The sequence below is a fragment of the Candoia aspera genome, chromosome 4 (assembly GCF_035149785.1).
Source record: "Candoia aspera isolate rCanAsp1 chromosome 4, rCanAsp1.hap2, whole genome shotgun sequence".
Taxonomy (NCBI): Eukaryota; Metazoa; Chordata; class Lepidosauria; order Squamata; family Boidae; genus Candoia; species Candoia aspera.
The window spans coordinates 55521937-55543079 of record NC_086156.1 but is presented as its reverse complement, the minus strand read 5'-3'; the positions used below and the strand labels follow the sequence as shown (position 1 = coordinate 55543079).

The following is a 21143-nucleotide window of genomic DNA, read 5'->3' as shown; positions in this document are numbered from 1 at the left end:
ACCCTTATTAGCAAGACTGCTTAGCAAATATCTTGTTTATTCTCTTTTTTGAGTTACTGTATGCTAAGGCATGGGATTGCAAAAATATATTTTAAAAAATAGGCTTTTTTTTTGTTATTTTGCTTCAGTTATTATAATATTTTGGCCTCAAATAACTCACCGCCGATTGAGTTGCTCCATCTGTTGGATTGATCCAGATCTGCGTATTCCATCAGGAGTAGCTGCCGCTGTAGGACGTTGCCAAGTTGTGGTTCTATTTACATGATCCACGTAAAATACTCGTCCATGGCTGTCTATCCGAGCTTCCCAGTCTTACATTTTTTTGAGGGGGTTGGGATGGGGAGACAAAAAACAATTAATTTTTTGGGGAATATCCAAAACTGAGATATTGGAAATTGAGAGTATGAATGTACTATTTTCTCTAAAATCTGTAATATTATGCAAACATATTTCCATAATAAATAAAATGATCTTGATCTATTAAACAGAGTTCCTATCAAAGTGACCTTCATTACAAACAGCACAGGAGCTGATGCAGTGCTCCAGCATTAATCTTATTATGTGAGCCATCTTGGTCTTAAAAGGCAACATATAAATGATTAAGTGAATAAGTAACATACAAATCCAACACCCTCCTCTGTATTGACTGTGCAGTTTCTGTGATCTAAAGTAATCACTAATAAAGCTCTAGTACAAGTTAGGCCAATGTAGCATCTCCAGATTTGAGTTAGGGAAATGTCACATGAACTAGTCCTGCTATGTATATCAATGCTGACTGCATGGATGCTTGCAAAAACTCAAATCTTTAAAGGGATGTTGGCCAGGAAAGTAAGGATAATTCAGATCACTCACTTTTAAATATTCCTGAACAGGCTTTTACTCAAACTTCCTGAGAAGTAAGAGAAGCATGGCTCTCAGGTAAGCACATTTAGAATTACAGACATTTAGCTACATTCTATACTCTGAAGCAAGTCCCATTAAGTTCAATAGATCTCACTTCCTTGTAAGCATTCTTAGGATCATAGTCATTTACAATAAAGCTAGTAATAGCAATCACATTAGCTAGTTTACGGTCATAGCATATATTGGGCCACATTCTTTTGAATACTGTATTTACTGTAGCGAATACTTCATTCTCATGCTTCTGTCCAAAATAGCTGAATATTCTGTGGCCTGCAGTATTCTCTCAAATGCCAGTTCCTACAATTCTGGGGAAGGCCTGACTTCATATTAATGATTACCTAATATCTCGGCATCAGTTAAATCAGTGTTTCTCAAACTTGTCAATTTTAAGATGTGTGGATTTCAACTCCCAGAATTCCCAACCAGCTGGGAATTCTGGGAGTTGAAGTCCACACATCTTAAAGTTGCCAAGTTTGAGAAACACTGAGTTAGATAAACAGCTTAACACAGACTAGTTCTTCCTCTGTCAAGTCAAATATACTGTACATCAGATTTAAATGAATATTCTCTCTGCTTAAAAGTGGTTTATTTATTGCTAGGAAGCAATGTTCAAAACACAAAATATTAAATCTTGAGCTCAAATTGCAGATGCAGTCTAAGAAGCTGGATTTAAAAAATCATGCTATTGAATATTATCATTCTAGTATGACTTTAAATCAAATGAAGAAATAAATAATACAATTTGTGCAGCAAGCTTTCAGTAGGCATAGCCCACTAAAGAAAAAAATATTGTCAGAAACACAGAACAGAGGACCAAGGAGATATGATAATGGACACAAATTAATTAGCTCTTTATTCTCTGGCTAATAAGCAATATAGCTTTGAGTTTAGTATTGATCAGTTTCCATAATAAATAGTGCAATCAGTCTAACTGTAAAATACTTGGCTGAAAATGTGAAAGGGCAAATTTAGATGCAATGACTACTCAACACATGTAAAATTCTTAACCAATATTATTCTTAAATAACAATAACAATGTTAATCTTAAACAACAATAGCAGGGCAATTTGCCCTGCTCAGTAAAGTGCTTGGTAAAGATTTAGAAGGAAAGACATTTTTGCCTATTATGTGATGCTGTCCTGTTATATCTTTGCTTGGCCTTAGTGTGGAGCAAGCTTCAAACAAGATTTCTGAGCTCTAGGTGATTGAAGATTTCTTTTGGCTTTTATGAAATTAACAAGGTCAGAATCAAATCCAATGATTAGGTTGGGGAATACCAAGAGCTCACTGGATGATGAATTATTTATTAAGGTCAAAAACAAGTAAATGCAATCTTCACTCCATATGAAACAAACGAACAAACAAAACTATAAAGCTTCTTTTAGCACTTAAGATCCTAGATTCTTTTACCTAAACTGAAGTTCAGTTGAAGACAGAGGATATACTTAATAAAGATATAAAGGATAATATTGCTCTGTTAATTTAAAAACTTTAGTGGCTACTTTCTACTATACAGAAGGAATCATTCAAACCTAAAAGGTGACAATTATGTGAAATATTATAGATCAGAGATTGCCCTCTACTGGGCAACATTTACTGATGCAAGACATTTTAGGAGAACTTTAATTAAAAGTACTCATTTTACTTTACTCACTTTAGAGACACTTGTTTTTGCAGAACGATTCAAACATACAACATTCAAATATTCATATTTATTATGACTTCACTGTCAGAATCATCTACATTTATATGTTCCTTGCTGTCCGAAGATTATACAGGCAAACCTCAAATGAAGAGGCAATTTGGACTTGGTAGGATCCTTAGGATGGAATGCATTCTCTCTTGAGTATTTGTCCTCTCCACCTTTGAAAAGCAACTGAAGATTTAACTGATCGTGGCCTATCAGGATGATTTCCTGTGCTTTCTGAAATGAATTGGACTTCAATTCAATGTGATGCCCAGGGGAAAATCCTAGCACCTGATGCATCAGGATATTTGTACAGCACATACTGATGAGGTGAAATGAAACAAAGCATTTAAAGGGAAAGCAGAGGTGATTTTCCACTTCAAGGGTGAGCCTCATTTCATTCTTTCTCAACCAGCAGGAAAAATGAACATTCAATCAAAACCAATGCTGTGTTGATATCAGTCTTGTCTCTGTTTTCGTGTTTCAGGACTGCCTTTTAAAAACAATACAGGGTCCTATAGGTAATAATTACCTGCAAATAATGATTGGCCACTTTGTCATTGTTCAAAACAGTGTACTTGAAAAATACGCAAACACACAGGGCAAGAAAAGAAATCATAAACTGTAATTATAAAAACAGCACAGTCACAAGGAAAACAAAACCCATTCAAAATCCTAGTGGGTCTGTTAAAAAAATAAAAAGTCTTCCATGCATGAAAGGAAAAACAAAAGAGAGATGGTAGCAGGTTATATCATTTGCTAAACTAGTTAGCCAACTCAAAGCCTTCAGTCTAGAATCCCTAGCAAGTAAGGCTTAGGAGTCACAAAAGGTCAGTGGTTCCTAGCTGGGTTTTTAAAGCTTTTGGTGCTCTCCTAGCTGCTCAATTTAAGTAAATTGTTCTGCTAACAAAAAATAATTGAAACAAATTTGCAGCATAATCCATCAGGCAAAACATCAGTGAAATTTTGAAGGAATCAGAGTTTTTTTAAAAAAATTACTGAAATTTCTCTTGCAAGCTTGACATGTAAGTACAGGAGATACTGATCTGAACCTTTTAGATAAACAGGAAAGGCTGAATTGAATAAAATAATATATTTTGAAAAAACTAAAGCTTACTTGGTGGAAGAGGCTCATCAACAGTTGGGTACTGATGGTGATCAGGTCTCAGGGAAGGAAGCTGGTTGACTGGTTGAGAATTATGGAGCAAAGGGCAATCACCTACAGATAAGACAGTGCAGATGTTTGACTATTCATTCAAAGTTACCACACATTGATTGCAAATGCACTGTGATAAACACAAATGACTTGAAGGTTTCTAGATAAGGGCTGATAAAAATCTAGTGTATTAGCAATTTAGAAATATTTATATAGCAAAGAGCTACTGAAATATAAAAGCAAAAGAAAGATCATGGGAAGATTGATGGGCTATCATTTGATACCTGTTGAGGAATTTTAGTCAGTTCCCAACTTCACAAGCAGAATGAAAGAAAAAGAAAGAGAAGAAAGGGGGGGATCAGACAAGAAGAAGGAATAAGCTAAAAGACAGTAAGAAGGGAGAAAAGAACATAGAAGAACCTGAGATAAGATGCTTTCTGAGATGCAGGTGAGATAGTATAAAACCAGCACAGAAGGGCAGGTAGTTTGTGAATGCTAGCAATTGGCACAGATGTTTTTGCCCTTAGGATCAGAGCAAACTCTTGCTCAAACCTTTTAAAGCTCTTTCAGCTATTCTATGGCAATACATCATTCTCTAGGTGGATGAATATGAAATACAGTACTTTTGGGGCTCATAGATTCAGCCTAATTTTGTCAGAACCCAAAGATTCAGCAAGTTTATCCTACTGCTTGTCATTCCCCCCCCACCTCCCATTTAATTACATCGTACAACAGATTAAACTGAAAACAGTGTAAAAAGGGGAAAACATTAAGTGGTTTTAGCTTTACCAATAAAGCTTTAGCTTTACATTATTTTGCATTAGAGTAAAATGTAATTATATTTGACTTAATTATTCTTTATGCTTTACAAACTATGCTCCTGACATTATTTAAAATAAATAACTGCAGTTTTTAATACAGTCATTTAACCAGTATTAGCCAAAGTAATCAAGCATTACTTTATTTAGGGTTATAGTCAAGACCAACCATTAAAAATTGTTTTAAGCATATAGGATATTTAAAACTTTATTTTTTTATAAAAGCAATTTTAAATTTAAATGTAATGGAAATATTTATTGTTTTTAATTAAATGCCTTGTTTAAAAATATTGAGCTGGATTTTTTTTCAATCTTATATATAGTTTATGATCTTTAAAAGTATCACAGTCACAAAAACAATTGTCTAAGCAGAAGCCATAAGTGAAAATATAGAAATGAATCATACTTCTTTACATGAAATGTTATTTTTTTCTAATTCCACCAAAAGTAAGCATCCTGCTCACAGATTGCTCAATTGCCAGCCACCAGGCTTCTGTCCTGTTTTTGATTGTCTTGGTTACTTGCCTCAATGCTATTGACAGTATCTTATCAAATTAGACTGGATTTGATGTAAACTCGGTGTCAACACTGAATTCCTGTGAAGGCACACAGCCCACTAGGAGATTGGTTTTTCTTTTCCTCCCTGTTCACTTGTCATAAGTGAGCAGGTGAACCATGAGATGATGGAGAATACGTTGTGACTTCTTCATATTTTGTTTCCTCTCCACCATACATTGTCTGTGTGGGATGGGAGGGGAAGTAGGCTATATGTGAGGGTGTATCCTCTGAGAACATCTTGCCCCCAAATCCCATGAAACTGGAAGTGGTGCTGGTCTTATTGGTAAGGAGACCATGCTGCAATTTCTCCCTGCTCTAGGATGAACTCTCAGAGCATAGGATAGTGATTAGTAGAGATTAGCTGCAAAACGGGCTCAGGATAGATAGATAGATAGATGATAGATAGATAGATAGATAGATAGATAGATAGATAGATAGATAGATAGATAGATAAATGCATTTCCTTTCTCCTGAAATAGTTCCTAGGTACAGCTCATATGAATAAACACAAGGAATGGGCAAGGAATTTGTGGTTATTGCCAGCATCAACTCCTGTGATCTTGACGACAAATAATAACATATGAATTTCCTTGCTAGGCCAAAGAACCATCACGTTAGTTTCCAGTAATAACCAGCCACATACAATTACAGCAGACAACTGTTTGCCAGATTGTTACTGCTGCTAAGGCCAGCATCAGTTCAGCTCTGCAACTCCTTGGCTTATACATTGGGACTATCTGTAAACCATACACCAAAGAAAATTGTTTTAAAATTATTTTTAAACTTTATCTTGCTTTCCTGTCAATAAAATAAACATCAAGATAATAAGCTTGATGCATAAGTACTATAAAAATAAGGATCAAAACAGAGAAATCCTACATAATATGTTTGCATGCCTGAATTCAATGAAATTTGAATTAGTTGTTTTGGGGGGAGAGCGTTGCAGGAGATATTAAACTGGAAGGCACAGGAAACAGGTGGAAAGGAGAAGCTACAAGATGAAACTTAAAACATGCAATTTTCCATATTATTAGGGATAACAGTATTTCACTATTGTAGGCTAGCCTTATTTTATCCACTTTACATCGCTTCATACGGGTGATTTTTTTTATTGCCATGAAACCAGAACAAATTATGGGTAAATTTTATTGTAGTTGAAAAAGGAAACCATAAAAAACAAAAAGAAATTTAGCTGCTGGCACACAGAGTCTTAGTCAATGGAATCCCCACTTGTAAATCACAGCAACTTAAAACACCAGGTGAGGATGTAAGTACAGTCTTCTCCAAGCGGGCACTATCTTTTGTAAGTTAGAATTCCAACCTGCATGGCTAGTGACTATACTGCTGGCATTCTGTGGCATATAGTAAGACCAGTACATGGAGGGCATCAGCATAAAAAGGCTGATAGAGCCCTTTACATCCTCTGTTCTCCTCTTTTTCCCTCTACACACACATATGCATACCTGAGGTGATGTGGAATATATCATATACAAAACATATATTAAGGTCCAAAGCAAATAAAGGGGACATTAGAGAGCGTGGCAATTCTAAACAGCCACCAAATCTATACTTGAAAATCTCCTGAAGGTGAGTGAATAAGGTGGTCACAAGTCCTCTTATTAGTTTCTTCTCTAGTCCAGAGTAAAATTCCCCTTTTATCACTTGCTGCATTAGGCAGGTGACTTGAAGTATAACAGTAAGAGAGAATGTGGGGATGGACCCATGGAGCAGAGAAAAAGTGTTTAGAAATAATGCAGAAACCTTGTGTCCTGCAGCATCAGATACCAATGGTAAGTGCTCAGTGAATGGACTGCCAAGTAGCAACCATATCTTTCTGTACCTCCTACATACCATGCATCTGGAACCCCATTTCTTCTGTACATTATCATGAAAGCACAATAAAAAGAAAAGTCAACTCCCACACCTGCATTTACAAGTGGGTTTTTAAATCTTATATCCTAAATTAAATGGAGGTTCCTCTTTATGATAAGACCTTGATTACTGACTATTTGTTGTAATGTCTAAGTTAAGATATTCACAGTCCTCCTCCTCCAATCTAACCTTCTCTTCTGATGCTTGGGCCTGCAACTGGAGACTCTATACTTTCTGCAGTTCCCTGTAGATTTGTTCCATGAACTACCAATTCCTCAGGCCAGTGGGTAGAGCCATCCAGCTGTTCCCTGTCCACCTCAGGGCTTTGACCCGAATCTGGCACTGATTCAAAAGCGCTATTTTCCTCTTCCTCATCATCCTGTGAAGAAAAAACTGTGCTCTCAGAAATCTTTGCACTGTCAACAGAAGAGAACCTGGTATGGCTTGAAAATCGGTTGGCACTCTCCTGACCAGAAGTGCTGTAACAGGATGTGCTGTAACAGGAGGTACTATAGCAGGAAGTGCTATAGCAGGAAGTGCTGTAACAGGATGTATCACACATTTCACACTCAGGGTCACCATGTGGTCTAGGACTCAGTTCACTGTCACTTTCAGTTCTTGGCCCTTCGTTATCCAATGTTTGTTCATTTAAATCAGCAAGGTGTTCAATGGAGGTGCTGCGTGGAACAGTTCCATGAACAAAGTTCTCTTCCACTGAGTTCTCCTGAGGAGGTTCAGCCAATACTGTTTCAGTCTCACTAACTAAATCCTTCTCTGACACTTCCCTCACTGTCAGTTCCTCATCATTCTCTATTACGCTGCCTTGTTGTTCCTCCTCCTCTTCTCCATCATCACTGCTAAACTGGGCAGAAGGCAAACTGTGCAAGAGATTGTGTATTCTTATGTAGTGCGTACGAGGAGTCTCAGGCTCCCCACAGGCAGATGCAATCACTGTTTCAAGTTCTGACACAGGCAAGGAACAAGGCCTGCTTTTTCTTTTCACCATGGTCCTTAGTTGTAGCTTGCTCTCCTTTTCATCATCATTCTCATCCTGGTCTTCCTGGGCTGAAGCCCCTTCATCATCCTGACTCTTCTCTAGATCCTTGACAACTTGAGCATCTCCACTCATCTCATCAATAGATAAGGCTTCTATACTGATAAAGATGTCATTGTCTCCCTGAGTAACAGAATTAACTTTATTGTTTTCTCTAACTTCAGATTCTGGAGGCGTACATGCCAGCAAAGGTAGTTGTTCACTGAGGTCCACAGCACTCAGGGAAGGCATTATTTCCACTGGGATGGATTCCAAGAGATTAATTGTGTCTGCTGGTATGGCATCAATCTCTCTATTTCCCGCTAGCTCATCTTTGAAGAAGCAGTTCAAGGTGGGCTCCCCAGATCCAGAGTTGCCAACACTGATGCAGATTACTGGACATTCATTTAGCTTTTCTGGAGCTGCACTTTCTGAGTTCACGGTGCTGGTGCATGGAGGCTCGCTAAGGATTTCCTCTGCTGAGATATTAATGGGGCTTCCTTGGAATTCAATTGATTCAATATCTGCAGCAATAGAGACTTCTTCATCATCTGCTAGAAGCAAGAAGAAAATAAAACATGAAGTATAAATAAAAATGAGTATAAGTAGTATCAGCTTGAGGCTTCAATGACCCTACACAAATATATACAAGCATCAGTTAACTACAGCTCAGAACTAAGAAGCACCACACATACATTAGTAACAAGTGGATTAAATGCATTTGTTAAATCAAATAGTTTTAATGCTATATATAGACTAAAATGCTTAAAATATTAAGCAAGATATGAATTTTCTGTTATTTAAAATTGAATCCATGATTCACTATCAAATAGGCTAAAAGCCTATATATACTCACCTTGGAGTAAGTCCCATTGAACACAATGGGATTTTGTTCTGAGTAGATATGCATAGCATTGAACTGTGAATTAAGGACTGCTCTCCTATGTAAAAATGTAAAAAAAAGAGAGAAAGAGATCCATGTGTAAAATATCAACCTATTAAGGTTAGTACTGTAATTCTACACATGTCTACTCAGAAATAAGTCCAACAGGGTTTAATGGGATTTATTTTCAACTTGTATGGAACTAATCAAAAGAGTTATAAACATGGTAATTGCTCAGTTGCATTATTAAGGCAAAATGATATTTCTCACTGTTTTCATATGCATGTAAGAGAAACAGAAGCCAACAAAATCCCCATTTTGACTAAGAATGTAATGTTTGTCTTTATTTTCTGTGTGTACTTACTGCTGTCTTAATATAACTGGTTTCACAAGACATGGTGAAGTCTAAAATATTGAATGAATATACAATAAATTATGTCCCAAACAGTGTCTCTGTTGAGCTCTGGGACACTGTAAAATGAATAAGTAAAAGTTCCATTTTCTAAATAGTAAAATTATCACTTGAAATAATGTATAATTAGCATACAGTTTGTTCAGTGTTTAGTTACAAAATGCCTATCTGTAAAATCTCTATTTAAATATAAATCCAAATTTTAAATGGTCATATCAAGTAATTATTAGGCACTTTTCTTTAGGAAGTAGCTCAGAAGTAAAAGGGAAAATTGATTTGATTATTTTTTCAAATTTGTTTGCATTTCTTGGTAATTTAAAGCATATACTCTGAATAAGATTAAACTTAAATAGGAATATTGTCTTACTGAACTCAATATGCACCTTTATTGGATTATTCTGCAGACTAAAATGCAGGTATGACTACAAAGATGCATTGTTACCATATAAAAATAGTATTATGATCTTAACTTTATCCATATTACACTTTCCTATAATAGTTTATAGGCTTACTATGTATATTTTAATATGCTTATAGAAGAATCTCCATGCTTCCCTTTTGCAAATAGACAGAATCCCTGACCATGATTAGAATCCCTGACCATGAGTTTGCTTCTTGCTAATTCATCCAGATTCAACTGCATAAACAACAGGACTGTGACCCTTTGAAGATGATTCAAAAGAGGATCTTGTGTGAGCACGGGTACAGTCTATTCATTTAAATAACTCCTCTTTTTTCAGGCTTATGCACAGGGAGTTAACTTAAAAGCAGCTGTAGTTTCCCCCCTTCCCCCTCAGGCCCACATGGAAGTCTGCAAAAAGAGGAGCTGTTTAATGAATGGTGGGAGTGGTGCTGTGCTTAGGCTCACAAGGGGTCTACAACACTTCTTCCAAATCATTTTTGAAAGGCACACAGCCCTAATAAATAGCAATCTATAAATAATTATGCACATATGTAATTTATTGCCATTTTGGCTATCATTATCCTATTAGCTTACCCCACACAACTGAATGTTGGTTTTGGTCTACATATCTGCATTCCATCCTTCATCCAAGAGCTTCAGAATGGTTCCTGACATCAAAAACTGACACATGCTGTCGGATTTCTTCCTAGCCCTACTAAAGCAGCACTGGGTATATGAACCTAGCTGCTATTTGAAGTGTGGACAAAATGATGGCTAAGCCACCAGGCAAGCCTGATGGACAAGGGGAGCCACCTTGGATGAATTCTACTCAGGCCTCCTCAAATTTAAACCTTCTCCAATCTGAAGCCAGCCCTCTTTAATATTCTGCTTTATCTTCAGAATAGCCCTGTAAGGAAAGTCAGGTGGAATGACAGAGGCTTTTCAGAACTACTAAGCAAATTTCAGGCTTAAGCAGACTTTTAAACTCTGGTCTCCTGTCTCCAAGTCCAGCACACTATCCACTGTATCACATTGGCTGGTAAGTACAGTATATGACATTTTAGCATGATTGGAAGATAAAATGCAGAAAGCATTTGAAATTATGATGCATCAATCAAAATATCCAAGGCAGGATTAAATAAAGAATGCAGGCTATCACATGTTCTGTGTTTCAGAACAAGCAGAAAACTAGAGATCTATTATGATCTATAATGCCCATTTATGAGGCAAAACTTCGCTTCACAAATTTATTTTTAAGAATCGCTTGAGGATCAGTATGAAAGGCCTAATTCAGCTTGTCATCAAATTATGACTTAGAAGACTGCCCCCCCACCATCATCAACTCATCTTCTCAGACCTGAGGAAAATGAAAGAAAACCAACTTCAGTTCTATGTAATGAATTTGGTGATTCATTTCTTCTCTTGTGTGAAAAGAAAAGGAAAGGGAAAGCCTCCAGCTCCCAGTCCTAGTTACCTGAATCAGAGTTTGTGAATGGGCTAAATGAGGCCTAAGTGAAGCCAAGCACTATTTGATAAAGGAAAGTATTGTGGGAAAATACCTGGGTGGATTGAAGAGGTTATCTCAAATCGAAACTGCAGCTGGCCACTGACATGCTCTGTTGGGAGCCTACGTCCCAGTGTGTAGCTAACAACCCTGTCCCTGTTGAAAAAAATAAAAAATAAAATAAAATAAATATATAGACTGTTACTTTTCCATGTACTGTATAACTGTTGCACATTGCTTCATAGAAATAATTAATGAATATTCTTCATTACAATTATTCACAAGAATCATGTGAAAGCACATCATAGAGCAATGATTAGTTCTGAACTGAAATATAAGCCCTAACACTTAAACCTCCCAAAAGTCTACCCAGAAAATGACAGGTGAATTTGGTCATTGCAAAGAGTTGTAACATCAGCATTTGTGCTAACAGGGAGTTACAGAGATCTACAAACATGAAGAGAAATAGTTTTGTCGACCACAGCACTCTTATCTTTAAAAACGTGGTTCTAGTAAAATTATTATCAACTTTGTATTTAGGATTTTTTTTTCTTAGTCCAACACCACTATGATTTCCTTTTCAGAACCAACAACATTTATCATGGAAGTTTATATAAATCTAATAAAATAAATAAATAAGGTAGAGCACAGAAAGCCATGTTGTAGGAATTTGGAAGCATATAATGGCTTATTCCCCATGAGATTTCTGCAAATGCAATTGTCCCTATGGCCATTAATACTATACATCAGTAGCCAATGGAGGTGCAAGCTACAATGTACTGCACAGTAAGGGGTGGGAAGGCCTTAGTTGTGCTGTAAAAGGACTAACATATTAAAATGCATTGAACCAAGTGGCATCCCTGTCCTGTACACAAAGAGCACAGAATGACCAACCATGCTTGAAGCCACATTATATACATTTCTATTAATTATAATACATACTAAAATATAAATACAGCTAGTCCTCAGCTTATGACGGAAATTGGGGCCAGAATTGCTGTCGCTAAGCCACACAGTCATAAAGCATGACATCATGTGGCATTGCTCAGTGATGACAATTCTGGCAGTCCCAGTTGCCATCATTAAATGAGAACTGCACACGTTAAGTGAGGACCTCATGTGACCATGACTTTCGATTTCCTGCCAGCTTCTGCATTAACTTTGCTTGTGGGAAGGCAGCAGGGAACATCAGAAATCATGATCACATGACCGCAACTCGCTGCAACTTCATAACCACGAGCTGGGTGCCAAGTGCTCAGATCACGATCGTGTGACTGTGGGGATGCTGAAACTGCCAGAACTAAGAGAATCGATCATAAGTACCTTTTGTTCAGTGGCATTGTAACTTTGAATGGTCGCTGAACAAATGGTTGTAACCTGAAGACTATTTGTACTATCAAATTCTAATTATTTTCATTATTATAAAAGGCTATATAGTATACAGTAAGTGTAGAAATCGGAGGAGAGAGAGAAATTTTGATTATGTAGAAATTTCCTAAGTGGAAAGTTAGGTTTAATGTTCTAATTTAACACAAAAGAGCAGTTGGAGAAAAACTTAATGGGTTCTCTTTTGATTTATGTATTTAAGAGCCTAGACTGTCATCTGGACTATCATCCGTATGCATTGAAGATCCTATGCTAAGCAGAATGTTGGATAAGATAATGTGTTCCAAGTCAATTCTTCTATGATTAACCTGACATTAAACATTTATTTCAAACATTTATCCAAATTAAGGCAATTAATTGACATTAATTTACTGATCCCCCCACAAAAAGTGTTATTGCAGTGGCAACTGTCACTGTCCTTTTCATCATTAGTGATATATAAAAAAGAGAAAATCATGTCACAAAGATTTACCCTATGGCATGTCTTTCTAGTAGTCGTTGTACTGGCATGGAAAGCTTTCCCAGAAAACGCTTAATGATTGGTCGACTTTTTGCAAACTTGTCCTTCACCTCTATTTCCAGAACATCAGTAGGCAGAGAAACAAAGCTGAACAGCTGCAAAAGAAATAACACACAAAAAAGGGAAAAAATTACAGATGTTCTTACTGCCTTCTGATCCTACTATACACCTGGGTATGTATCTGATTATCCTCCGCTTGAGTAAGTCCCAGAACAAATAATGGAGACACTGAAGCCCACGCACAGGCCATTGTTACCTGTCATGTATTATATGCTGCTTTTAATCACTGCCTCTGTTTGAAGCAGAAGTTCTGGGATTCAAGAAACTTTTTAATTCTCTATACATCCCTTCTACTATTGCCTGGTAAAGGGAAAAGCTTGTAGATGGCAGTAGATGATGGCTGAAGGCTAGGATACGGCAGGCAAGAGCCTGGCCATAGTGGAAGGGTGGCGAGGTAAGAGCAAAGGGTATGTCAGGAAAGATATAAAACACAGAGAAAAATATGGGGAAAAAAAGTCTGTGGCTTGTTTGGGAGTTAGACGCCCAACCTCACCATATTATAGAGATCTTGGGGAAATCACTGTTCTTTTGTTCTCAACAGGTTTTCCCTCAGAGAAATACTTTTTATTGGAACAGGAAAAAAAATATTTTCCCTTGTTTTTCTTTCGTTGAATGTTTTGTGACTGTGTTTCTCTTACTGAATTATACCCCTTGTCCAAAGAACCATCACCTGCACTAACAGGCAATTTGCCTGGAATTGAAACAGCAAGTCTTGCATATTGGCTGCATATTAACTATGGCATTGTATATTACAAATTCTCTTCATATCACTGATTCAAACTTGTCATGTTCTGCTGATTTTGTGTGAGGCATTAGGAAGCAGCAGTTTTTCAGACTCTTTCTAGAAATGTTCAGTTGGGCTACCAATTCCCCAGACATTTCCAATCGTGAGTGCGTCTTGAATATATGAATATGTCACAGCTGTTATCACAAAATGACTACTACTTGAGGAAAGGGGTGCTCAGAGATGGGAACTGGTGGTCTACAAATTAGGCAAAGACTGACAGGATACTAATATCCCAACATTCATAAGAAGCAGGGAAGGAAGAAAATTACCATGACAACAAAATTACCTTGTATTAGCAGAAACCCTACTGTTACCTACATGGTTGGACTTTAATGCTATCTAATTCAGAATAAATTCCTTCCTTCACTGCAGATGTTCACACGACTTCTATGTTTTGTGTGTCTCATGGTATTTCCTACTATTATCGGCTAAGATGAATGACTAGTCAACACTACCTCACACCATATTTTACATTTGCTTATTATTCATTATTTCAGATAAAATATTCAATTTGTTTTTTCTCCATTGTAACAGCTTTTATTGCTCGTACAGCATATTGGTATTTTTTTAACTAATTAAGAATTATGTGATGTCCTTGAGTGCACACCAAGTTTTGTTTCAATGAATAATTCATGCCAAGAGCTTTGAGTGTATGATGTGGATGTGAGTGCTTGACTTTATGAAGTGAGCAAGTTCTTTAGTTTCTTCGTTTATGCCTCTTAAATTAGTCCAGTTACTCATCATGTTAATTTGGACCCCAGGCTTTAAACTAAAGTTTTTAAGTGGCAATTGCTCTAACAGGCTAGTATTTATTTTTTTAAAATATTTGATACAGTGAGGTGCAAGCCAAGTGTGAAGATCATGGGATTCAACAGAAGTATCTGAAGTTAAAAAAAATCTGTTTCCTTTCTGAAAGATTTAATTATTAATCTGAGTGAGCCTTACCCTGATAAGTACATTTCAATGAGAAAATGACAGTTGCACTTCAGAGATTCAGCAGTTTGTCATCTCTGGCTTATGAGGAATTATGGAACCTGAAGACCAACAGGCTTGCAAAACCTGTTCCAGCATTACAAAACTCTGGAGCATGTGCACTAAAAATAGTCAGGATATTGGTTGCTAATCCCAAAGGGATGAATCATTCCACAGAATACTTAAGCACATAACTATGTTAATAGAACAGGTTAAGGGACCCTGTTTCCAATGGATAGTAATTACAGCTGTCTTCCACATAACCTGAAATATTTTATTTTGCTTACAAGTGAAATTGAATAAATTCTTCATCATGATTACTAGACTTGATCTTAAGCAAAAGGGCAAGAAGTCTTAATTAGCATTTTATAGAAAAAATAAATAAAATGCTTTTGTAACTATGCAGGCCACCAAATGGATTCACCTATTTAAATGCAATATTTTGACTAACTCAAAGTGTGTTTGCAGGCCAGCCAATCTGTTGCTGTAAATTATGAGAGTTGATTACACACCATACCTACTCCGCTATTTTACATAAATGAGCTTTTCATTTCCATTTTCAATGCTAAATATGTGTCTCAAAACACATATAGTATCTATGTTTGATATGATTAAGGCACACTTGCAAAAATATTTTTCCAGTCATTATCATACCTTTCCCATAACTTATCTTTATCAAAGCCTTCAAAATATTTAATTCCATCTATGCCTCAGTCCCCATCTGATAATTTAGTTCCATTCTTAAAACACTGCACAATCGCTCATTAAAGCTATCCCATGGCAAAATCAGTTTACTATGCTTCCACTTTTTTAAAGTTAATGCAGACTCAGAGCTATGTATTGTATGTTGTTTATAAAGAAGCATGGATATCACTAAAGATTAAAAAAAAGTTTGAAAACACAAGGTAGGAATTCCCCTCTTTATCTCAGCAATAGCTTTGTCAAGGAATGAAGAAGAATAGCTGAGAAGAAATTGATTTGTTCTTATTTGGAGTGTTAATGACAAATCTTAAGCAATGATAAATAAATTTTATGTGTAATGATATGTGGGAGTGACCTTGGGAGACAGGAGGAAGAGCCACAGACTAGATAACCATCATGCAAAAGGTATCTCAGCCCACAGAAGAAAAAGGGGTGTGAGAAACATCTCAGAAGGGACCCTCCCTAGTTTTCTGAAAAGTAAAATAAAGGAAGGGAGAGGTGCTTTCAGACTTGCAAGATTCTGTTACTGGAACCTTACAATAAAGGTAGTGTTAGCTCTCATGGTTTGTGCTTCTTGTCTGGACTACCTCAAAGGGCTGACATCAATCTTGCAAGTCCCTTCTGAGATACTTTCCATGCCCCTTTTCTTTCTGTTGGCTGACATACCATTTGCATGATGGTTGCCTAGTCTGTAGCTCTTCCTCTTATCTCCCAAGATCATTCTCACATACCATTACAGAGTGACATTTCTCCAACTATAGCTATTAAAAAATTCTGAAGCCAGAACTATAGTTACTTCATCTCTCCTACTTCAACACTACAGAAATATACCAAGAAGTGTGTCAAGGGCATAGGTATGTGCATGAGGGAAATCTAAAGGGGAAAAAGAGTTGGGGAATGTGGGACCATTTCCAAAACACTTGCACTGGGAACAAATCCCAACTTGATCAATCTATTTATGGATGCAGTGCTTGCTAATAAAAGAAAGAGCAGACTCTTGATTTCCTGCTTGATCTTGTTGTGACTGATGTAAATTGATTTGCAACCACTGGATAGAACTTAAAGAAATAAAACAGAAACTTAAGGTAATTGGTTTCAAAAACTCATTTTCCTTTCCTGCTGACCTTTCAGAATGCACACCATAAGGCAATTTCCATTACTGTATTTTTGTCACCATCCTCAAACTCCTTGCTGAAGTATTAGTTTTGTGCAGCAAACTACTCCATCTTCTAAGTCTAGGAAAATTTCCAGCAAGGGAAGTATTCCACTCAAATATCTATTTGATTCATTGGCTTTTTTTTTTCTTCCTAGCATTTTCCCATGGGTGCAGGGGCCACTTTTAGGATCAACTGAATGTTGATCCATTGGTTGCGACAGGAACTGACCAACCAGCTTGTCGCCTGAGCTGGACATTGTGGGCTGAGAGAGTGACTGGTCCAAAGTCACGCAGCTGGCTTTCATGCCTATGATGGGCTAAAACTCAGTGTCCTGCTTTCTAGCCTGGATCCTTAACCACTAGACCAAACTGGCTCTCATTTTACTCATTGGAATAAACACAAAATATTCACATATTTAAATATTGAATATATTGTTATAATATTCTGTAGATGGGACTGTCATTATTCTTTTGCAGGCAAGACAAATATGTGCCTGGATACATCTTGTGTTTTTTCTAAACCTTTAATGCATCCAACATTAACAGACCCATTACTGGGATTTCAAGTCATCTTCAATCTTTATTTATGAAATTATGTAATTGATGCTACTACCAAAAGTAAGATTCTTACTTATATATTTTAATAGTGCAGTCTCCTACTGAGAGTAATCCCGTGGGTCTTCTTCCCTGACACTATTCACTATCATTTGATCCTGTGGACAATAGTCAAAACCCTCATCCTTAAGTCAATTATTCCTAGTGCAGGAACAATGTGAGGTGAGGACTAACGCTTTGAGAAAAAGGGAGAGGGCTGAATCTACTGAGGGCATGGACATTGGCCCCTCTCTGTATTAGTTCACTCTTTCCCTCCATGTGCTCATGTACAATGTCTCTGTGCCTCAGGGAGCTCATTATTCTTTTCAATTGATCTTGATAGTTGCCAGTATATATTAAGTCTCATTTAAAAAGGAAACAATAAATTAACCACAGTGATAAACTGTGTGGAAGACTGAATCAATCCCATGCTTTTCAGATCAAAAAGTCCTTTGATCTGAAAAAAATCCTTTCTTCTTTAAAAGCTCATTGAATAGTTATTTTTTTCTCTTTATTTACAGCATTTTTGTCACAAATCCAGTGCTACATAATAATGACTCTCCCAATCTTACATTATCTCCTTCAATTTCTCTTTCTTTACAGCTTAAACATTACACTTTTTGAGACTGTTAATGATTGAGATGTTTAAGATCAGCAACAACCTCTGATCATTTTAGTGGCAGCTAAAATAAAATAAAGCATTGCAGCTTATTAATTAATAAGTTCCTAGAAGACATCAGAAGCATTTTTGTGCATAATTTACTATAAAATAATGTATTTTATTTAAAAAAAACTTGTTGTAGGAAAATATTGACTAACAATGTCCAATATATTCAACTCAGTATGAAAATCTGGGCCGAGATTTCATGACAGAGCACCTTGTTTTCTTTAGAAAACTGAAAGTTCTGTTACCCTAAAAAGGTATAGATTTAAAATTGGTATTTAACTCCTGGGTTTTTTTCTCTTCGAGCACTACAGGATTTAACATGTTCTTTAGTACTCTATAATAACTCATGATACCTATTTATAAATGGCTATTTCTAAATACATTCAAGTAGATGTTCAAGAATGAAGGGGGATATGGAATAAAGAACTGGAATGTCTAGTACATAAATGATAATTAGCAGAGATGGCAAAATTAACTTGCTTGATTAGAGAAAGATCAACAACTACATTTATCAGTGACTGGACTTACAGACTTTTTGCTGAAAAAAGAGAAAAATGAATTTGTGATTTATACAGTAGGTTTGAAGATTAGAAGGGTAGTTTACGGAAAGAAGGAAATTATGCTGTAACCTTAGAGAGAAAGGATAAAATATCAATGCATTTATAACCACTGTCAAAAAGATCGGAAGCCACTTCTTTATAATTCATTCTCTCTCTTTCTCAATTCTATTTCTATTTCTATTTCCTTTCTTACTTATTCACTATTCTTATTTTCTTTGTTTCTTTCTTAGGATCTTCTTAGGATTTTCTTGCAATTTTTCATATTCCTTTTTTATAATTTTATAATTTTGTATTGTATTGCTGATCTTTTTATTGTGTATGGTCTTGGACTGTAAATAAATTTTGATTGATATGTAGCACTGGTTTTGATTAGTTACATACAGTATGACTGTTTTTATTGGCATTTATCTGCTCTTATTTTATATAGTAAAAGTTAAAATCTAAGGGTTTTTTTTGTTCATAGCCAGGAATATTTATTTACAGAATTACTGTGTCAGAGGAGTTCCTGCCAATCCATTCTATTTTTCATTTAATACACATTTCATTGTTTTTTACTCAACAGCTGAATTTGCATCCAACTTTCAAAGGGTGAAAAATAATTTACTTTTCTCCATCACAAGCATAACAACATAATTATAAACAGAATGAGGATGAACTCAAGAGTGGTCAAGTGCAACTACACAAATTATCAGATAGTATTCAGAAGCATTTTAATTTGGAAAGAATGTAGTGCTCTGTTTCCCTTTGAGATGTCATGCCATTGAGAGTATTTTAAGCTGCGCTAAACATGCTGAAAACACCAGCCAATCTTGAAGGCTCCTATGAAACCTACTCCCTAGAGATGACAAACTCACTGTTAAGAAAACAAATTGAACGAGAAAGCAACATAGACAATCTAAAATATTTAGTAATGCTCTTAATGAAGAAATCCTTTGGAAAATGAGATATTTTTGTCAGCCATTTTTGTTTCTTTTTTAGCAATTTAACTTTTGTTAAAGTCCTTTTCAAGATGAGGGAGATAGTAGAAGTCAAGACATTAAGCAGGAAACTAAGAAAATAATGGCTATTCAAAAGTTAAGATTTCACATTAATTAGTGAAATTGTTTGACTTTCTAGCTTTGTCTAGCTTCCATAGTTTCCTCACTTTTCCTTTTTTGTTGTTATCTTCCCCTTCCTTCCTTCCTTCCTTCCTTCCTTCCTTCCTTCCTTCCTTCCTTCCTTCCTTCCTTCCTTCCTTCCTTCCTTCCTTCCTTCTTGATACACAGAAACAACAGAGCATGTCTGTCATGAGTAAGGATGGCGAGCAGGGGGCTCCCATCCAGACTGTTAAGCGCATGCGTAGCACTGAGGAATTGGTCAGCCATTCAAAGAGACACAGATCGGGACCGCCTTAGCCTTTGGGGTTTATATGTCTGGGTTTTTCCCATGCTTCTTCAGTTTGTTAGGATTACTGTTATGTACTAGCAATAAACATTAGAGACCAGTTCCTTGTCTCAGCGTGTTTCCTGGCTGTTAGGACAATGTCCTTCTCCAGTGTACTATGGAGACATTCGTATTAGCCTCATCTCACTAATACTACATAAATACCCAGGGCACACAAGACAATTCTATACCCCCTGCTGCTTTCAGATACCACCCCTGCTACAACATACAGTGTTGCCAGGCTCTGCGCAGCAGCACTCAAAATTCGGCGGATGACGACCTGGGCCATAAAGTAGACTTCATGAGCACCTAGTTCACCATATTAGAGTGCTCTGTTATTTGATATAGTCTTCTACACACTAACCTCTGTTTTAGTATCTTCTAGCTTTTCATAATTTTTTTAGAATGTGATGTAACTTCTATGCTTTTTAATTGACTGTATCCCACCCTCCTTATGCTGGTCTATGACTGTAATAAAGAGACGGTCATAGACGGTCACTTTATTACAGTCATAGACCAGCATAAGGAGGGTAGGATACAGTCAATTAAAAAGCATAGAAGGTACATCAGATTCATGATACATGACTGTAATAAAAGGGGACGCGGTGGCGCAGCGGCTTAATGACACTGGAGTCTGCTGGCCAGAAATGGTCAACACTCCAATGGTTCGAGCCCAGCTCCACGTGATGGAAGTGAGCTCCCGTCATTCTGTCCCTAGCTCCTGCTCACCTAGCAGTTCAAAAGCATACCATCTGCAAGTAGATAAATAGGTACCCCCATTTCAGTGGGGGGAAATGCTGGCAGCTCTCTGTGCAGGGGAGGAGAAACTGGAGCTGGATCTGCCTGGATGCGAATGGCAGAGGATCAGTGGAGAAAAGCCCCGGATGAATGGACTTCCCTAAGAACGCTGCAGGCCAGGTGGTGCAAAGCTAGTTCGTCCTCTTGTGGTGTACCAGTGCAACAAAGAACTAGCAACTGTTGGCTCCAGAACACCTACCATGTGTAAACATTGTAGACTCTCTGGAAAAGTATGCCGTATGCTAAATAAATAAATAAATAAATACCGTAATAAAGATTTGATCTGATTT

At 36.7% G+C, this 21143-nt stretch overlaps 1 protein-coding gene across 4 annotated transcripts in view; it reads right to left on the bottom strand.

Moving 5' to 3' along the window:
- HECW1 (HECT, C2 and WW domain containing E3 ubiquitin protein ligase 1) overlaps positions 1–21143 on the bottom strand; it is a 204409-nt gene that overhangs the window by 61751 nt on the left and 121515 nt on the right. For 3 of the 4 annotated variants that reach the window (XM_063304171.1, XM_063304177.1, XM_063304173.1), the window contains exons 7-11: positions 13088–13230; positions 11285–11385; positions 7184–8581; positions 3708–3809; positions 161–311 (exon numbers count right to left, since the gene is read on the bottom strand). In XM_063304171.1, coding sequence (XP_063160241.1) covers positions 161–311; positions 3708–3809; positions 7184–8581; positions 11285–11385; positions 13088–13230 — 1895 coding nt within the window. The remainder of the gene's footprint in view (positions 1–160; positions 312–3707; positions 3810–7183; positions 8582–11284; positions 11386–13087; positions 13231–21143) is intronic. The other variant, XM_063304172.1, reaches the window with a different exon arrangement.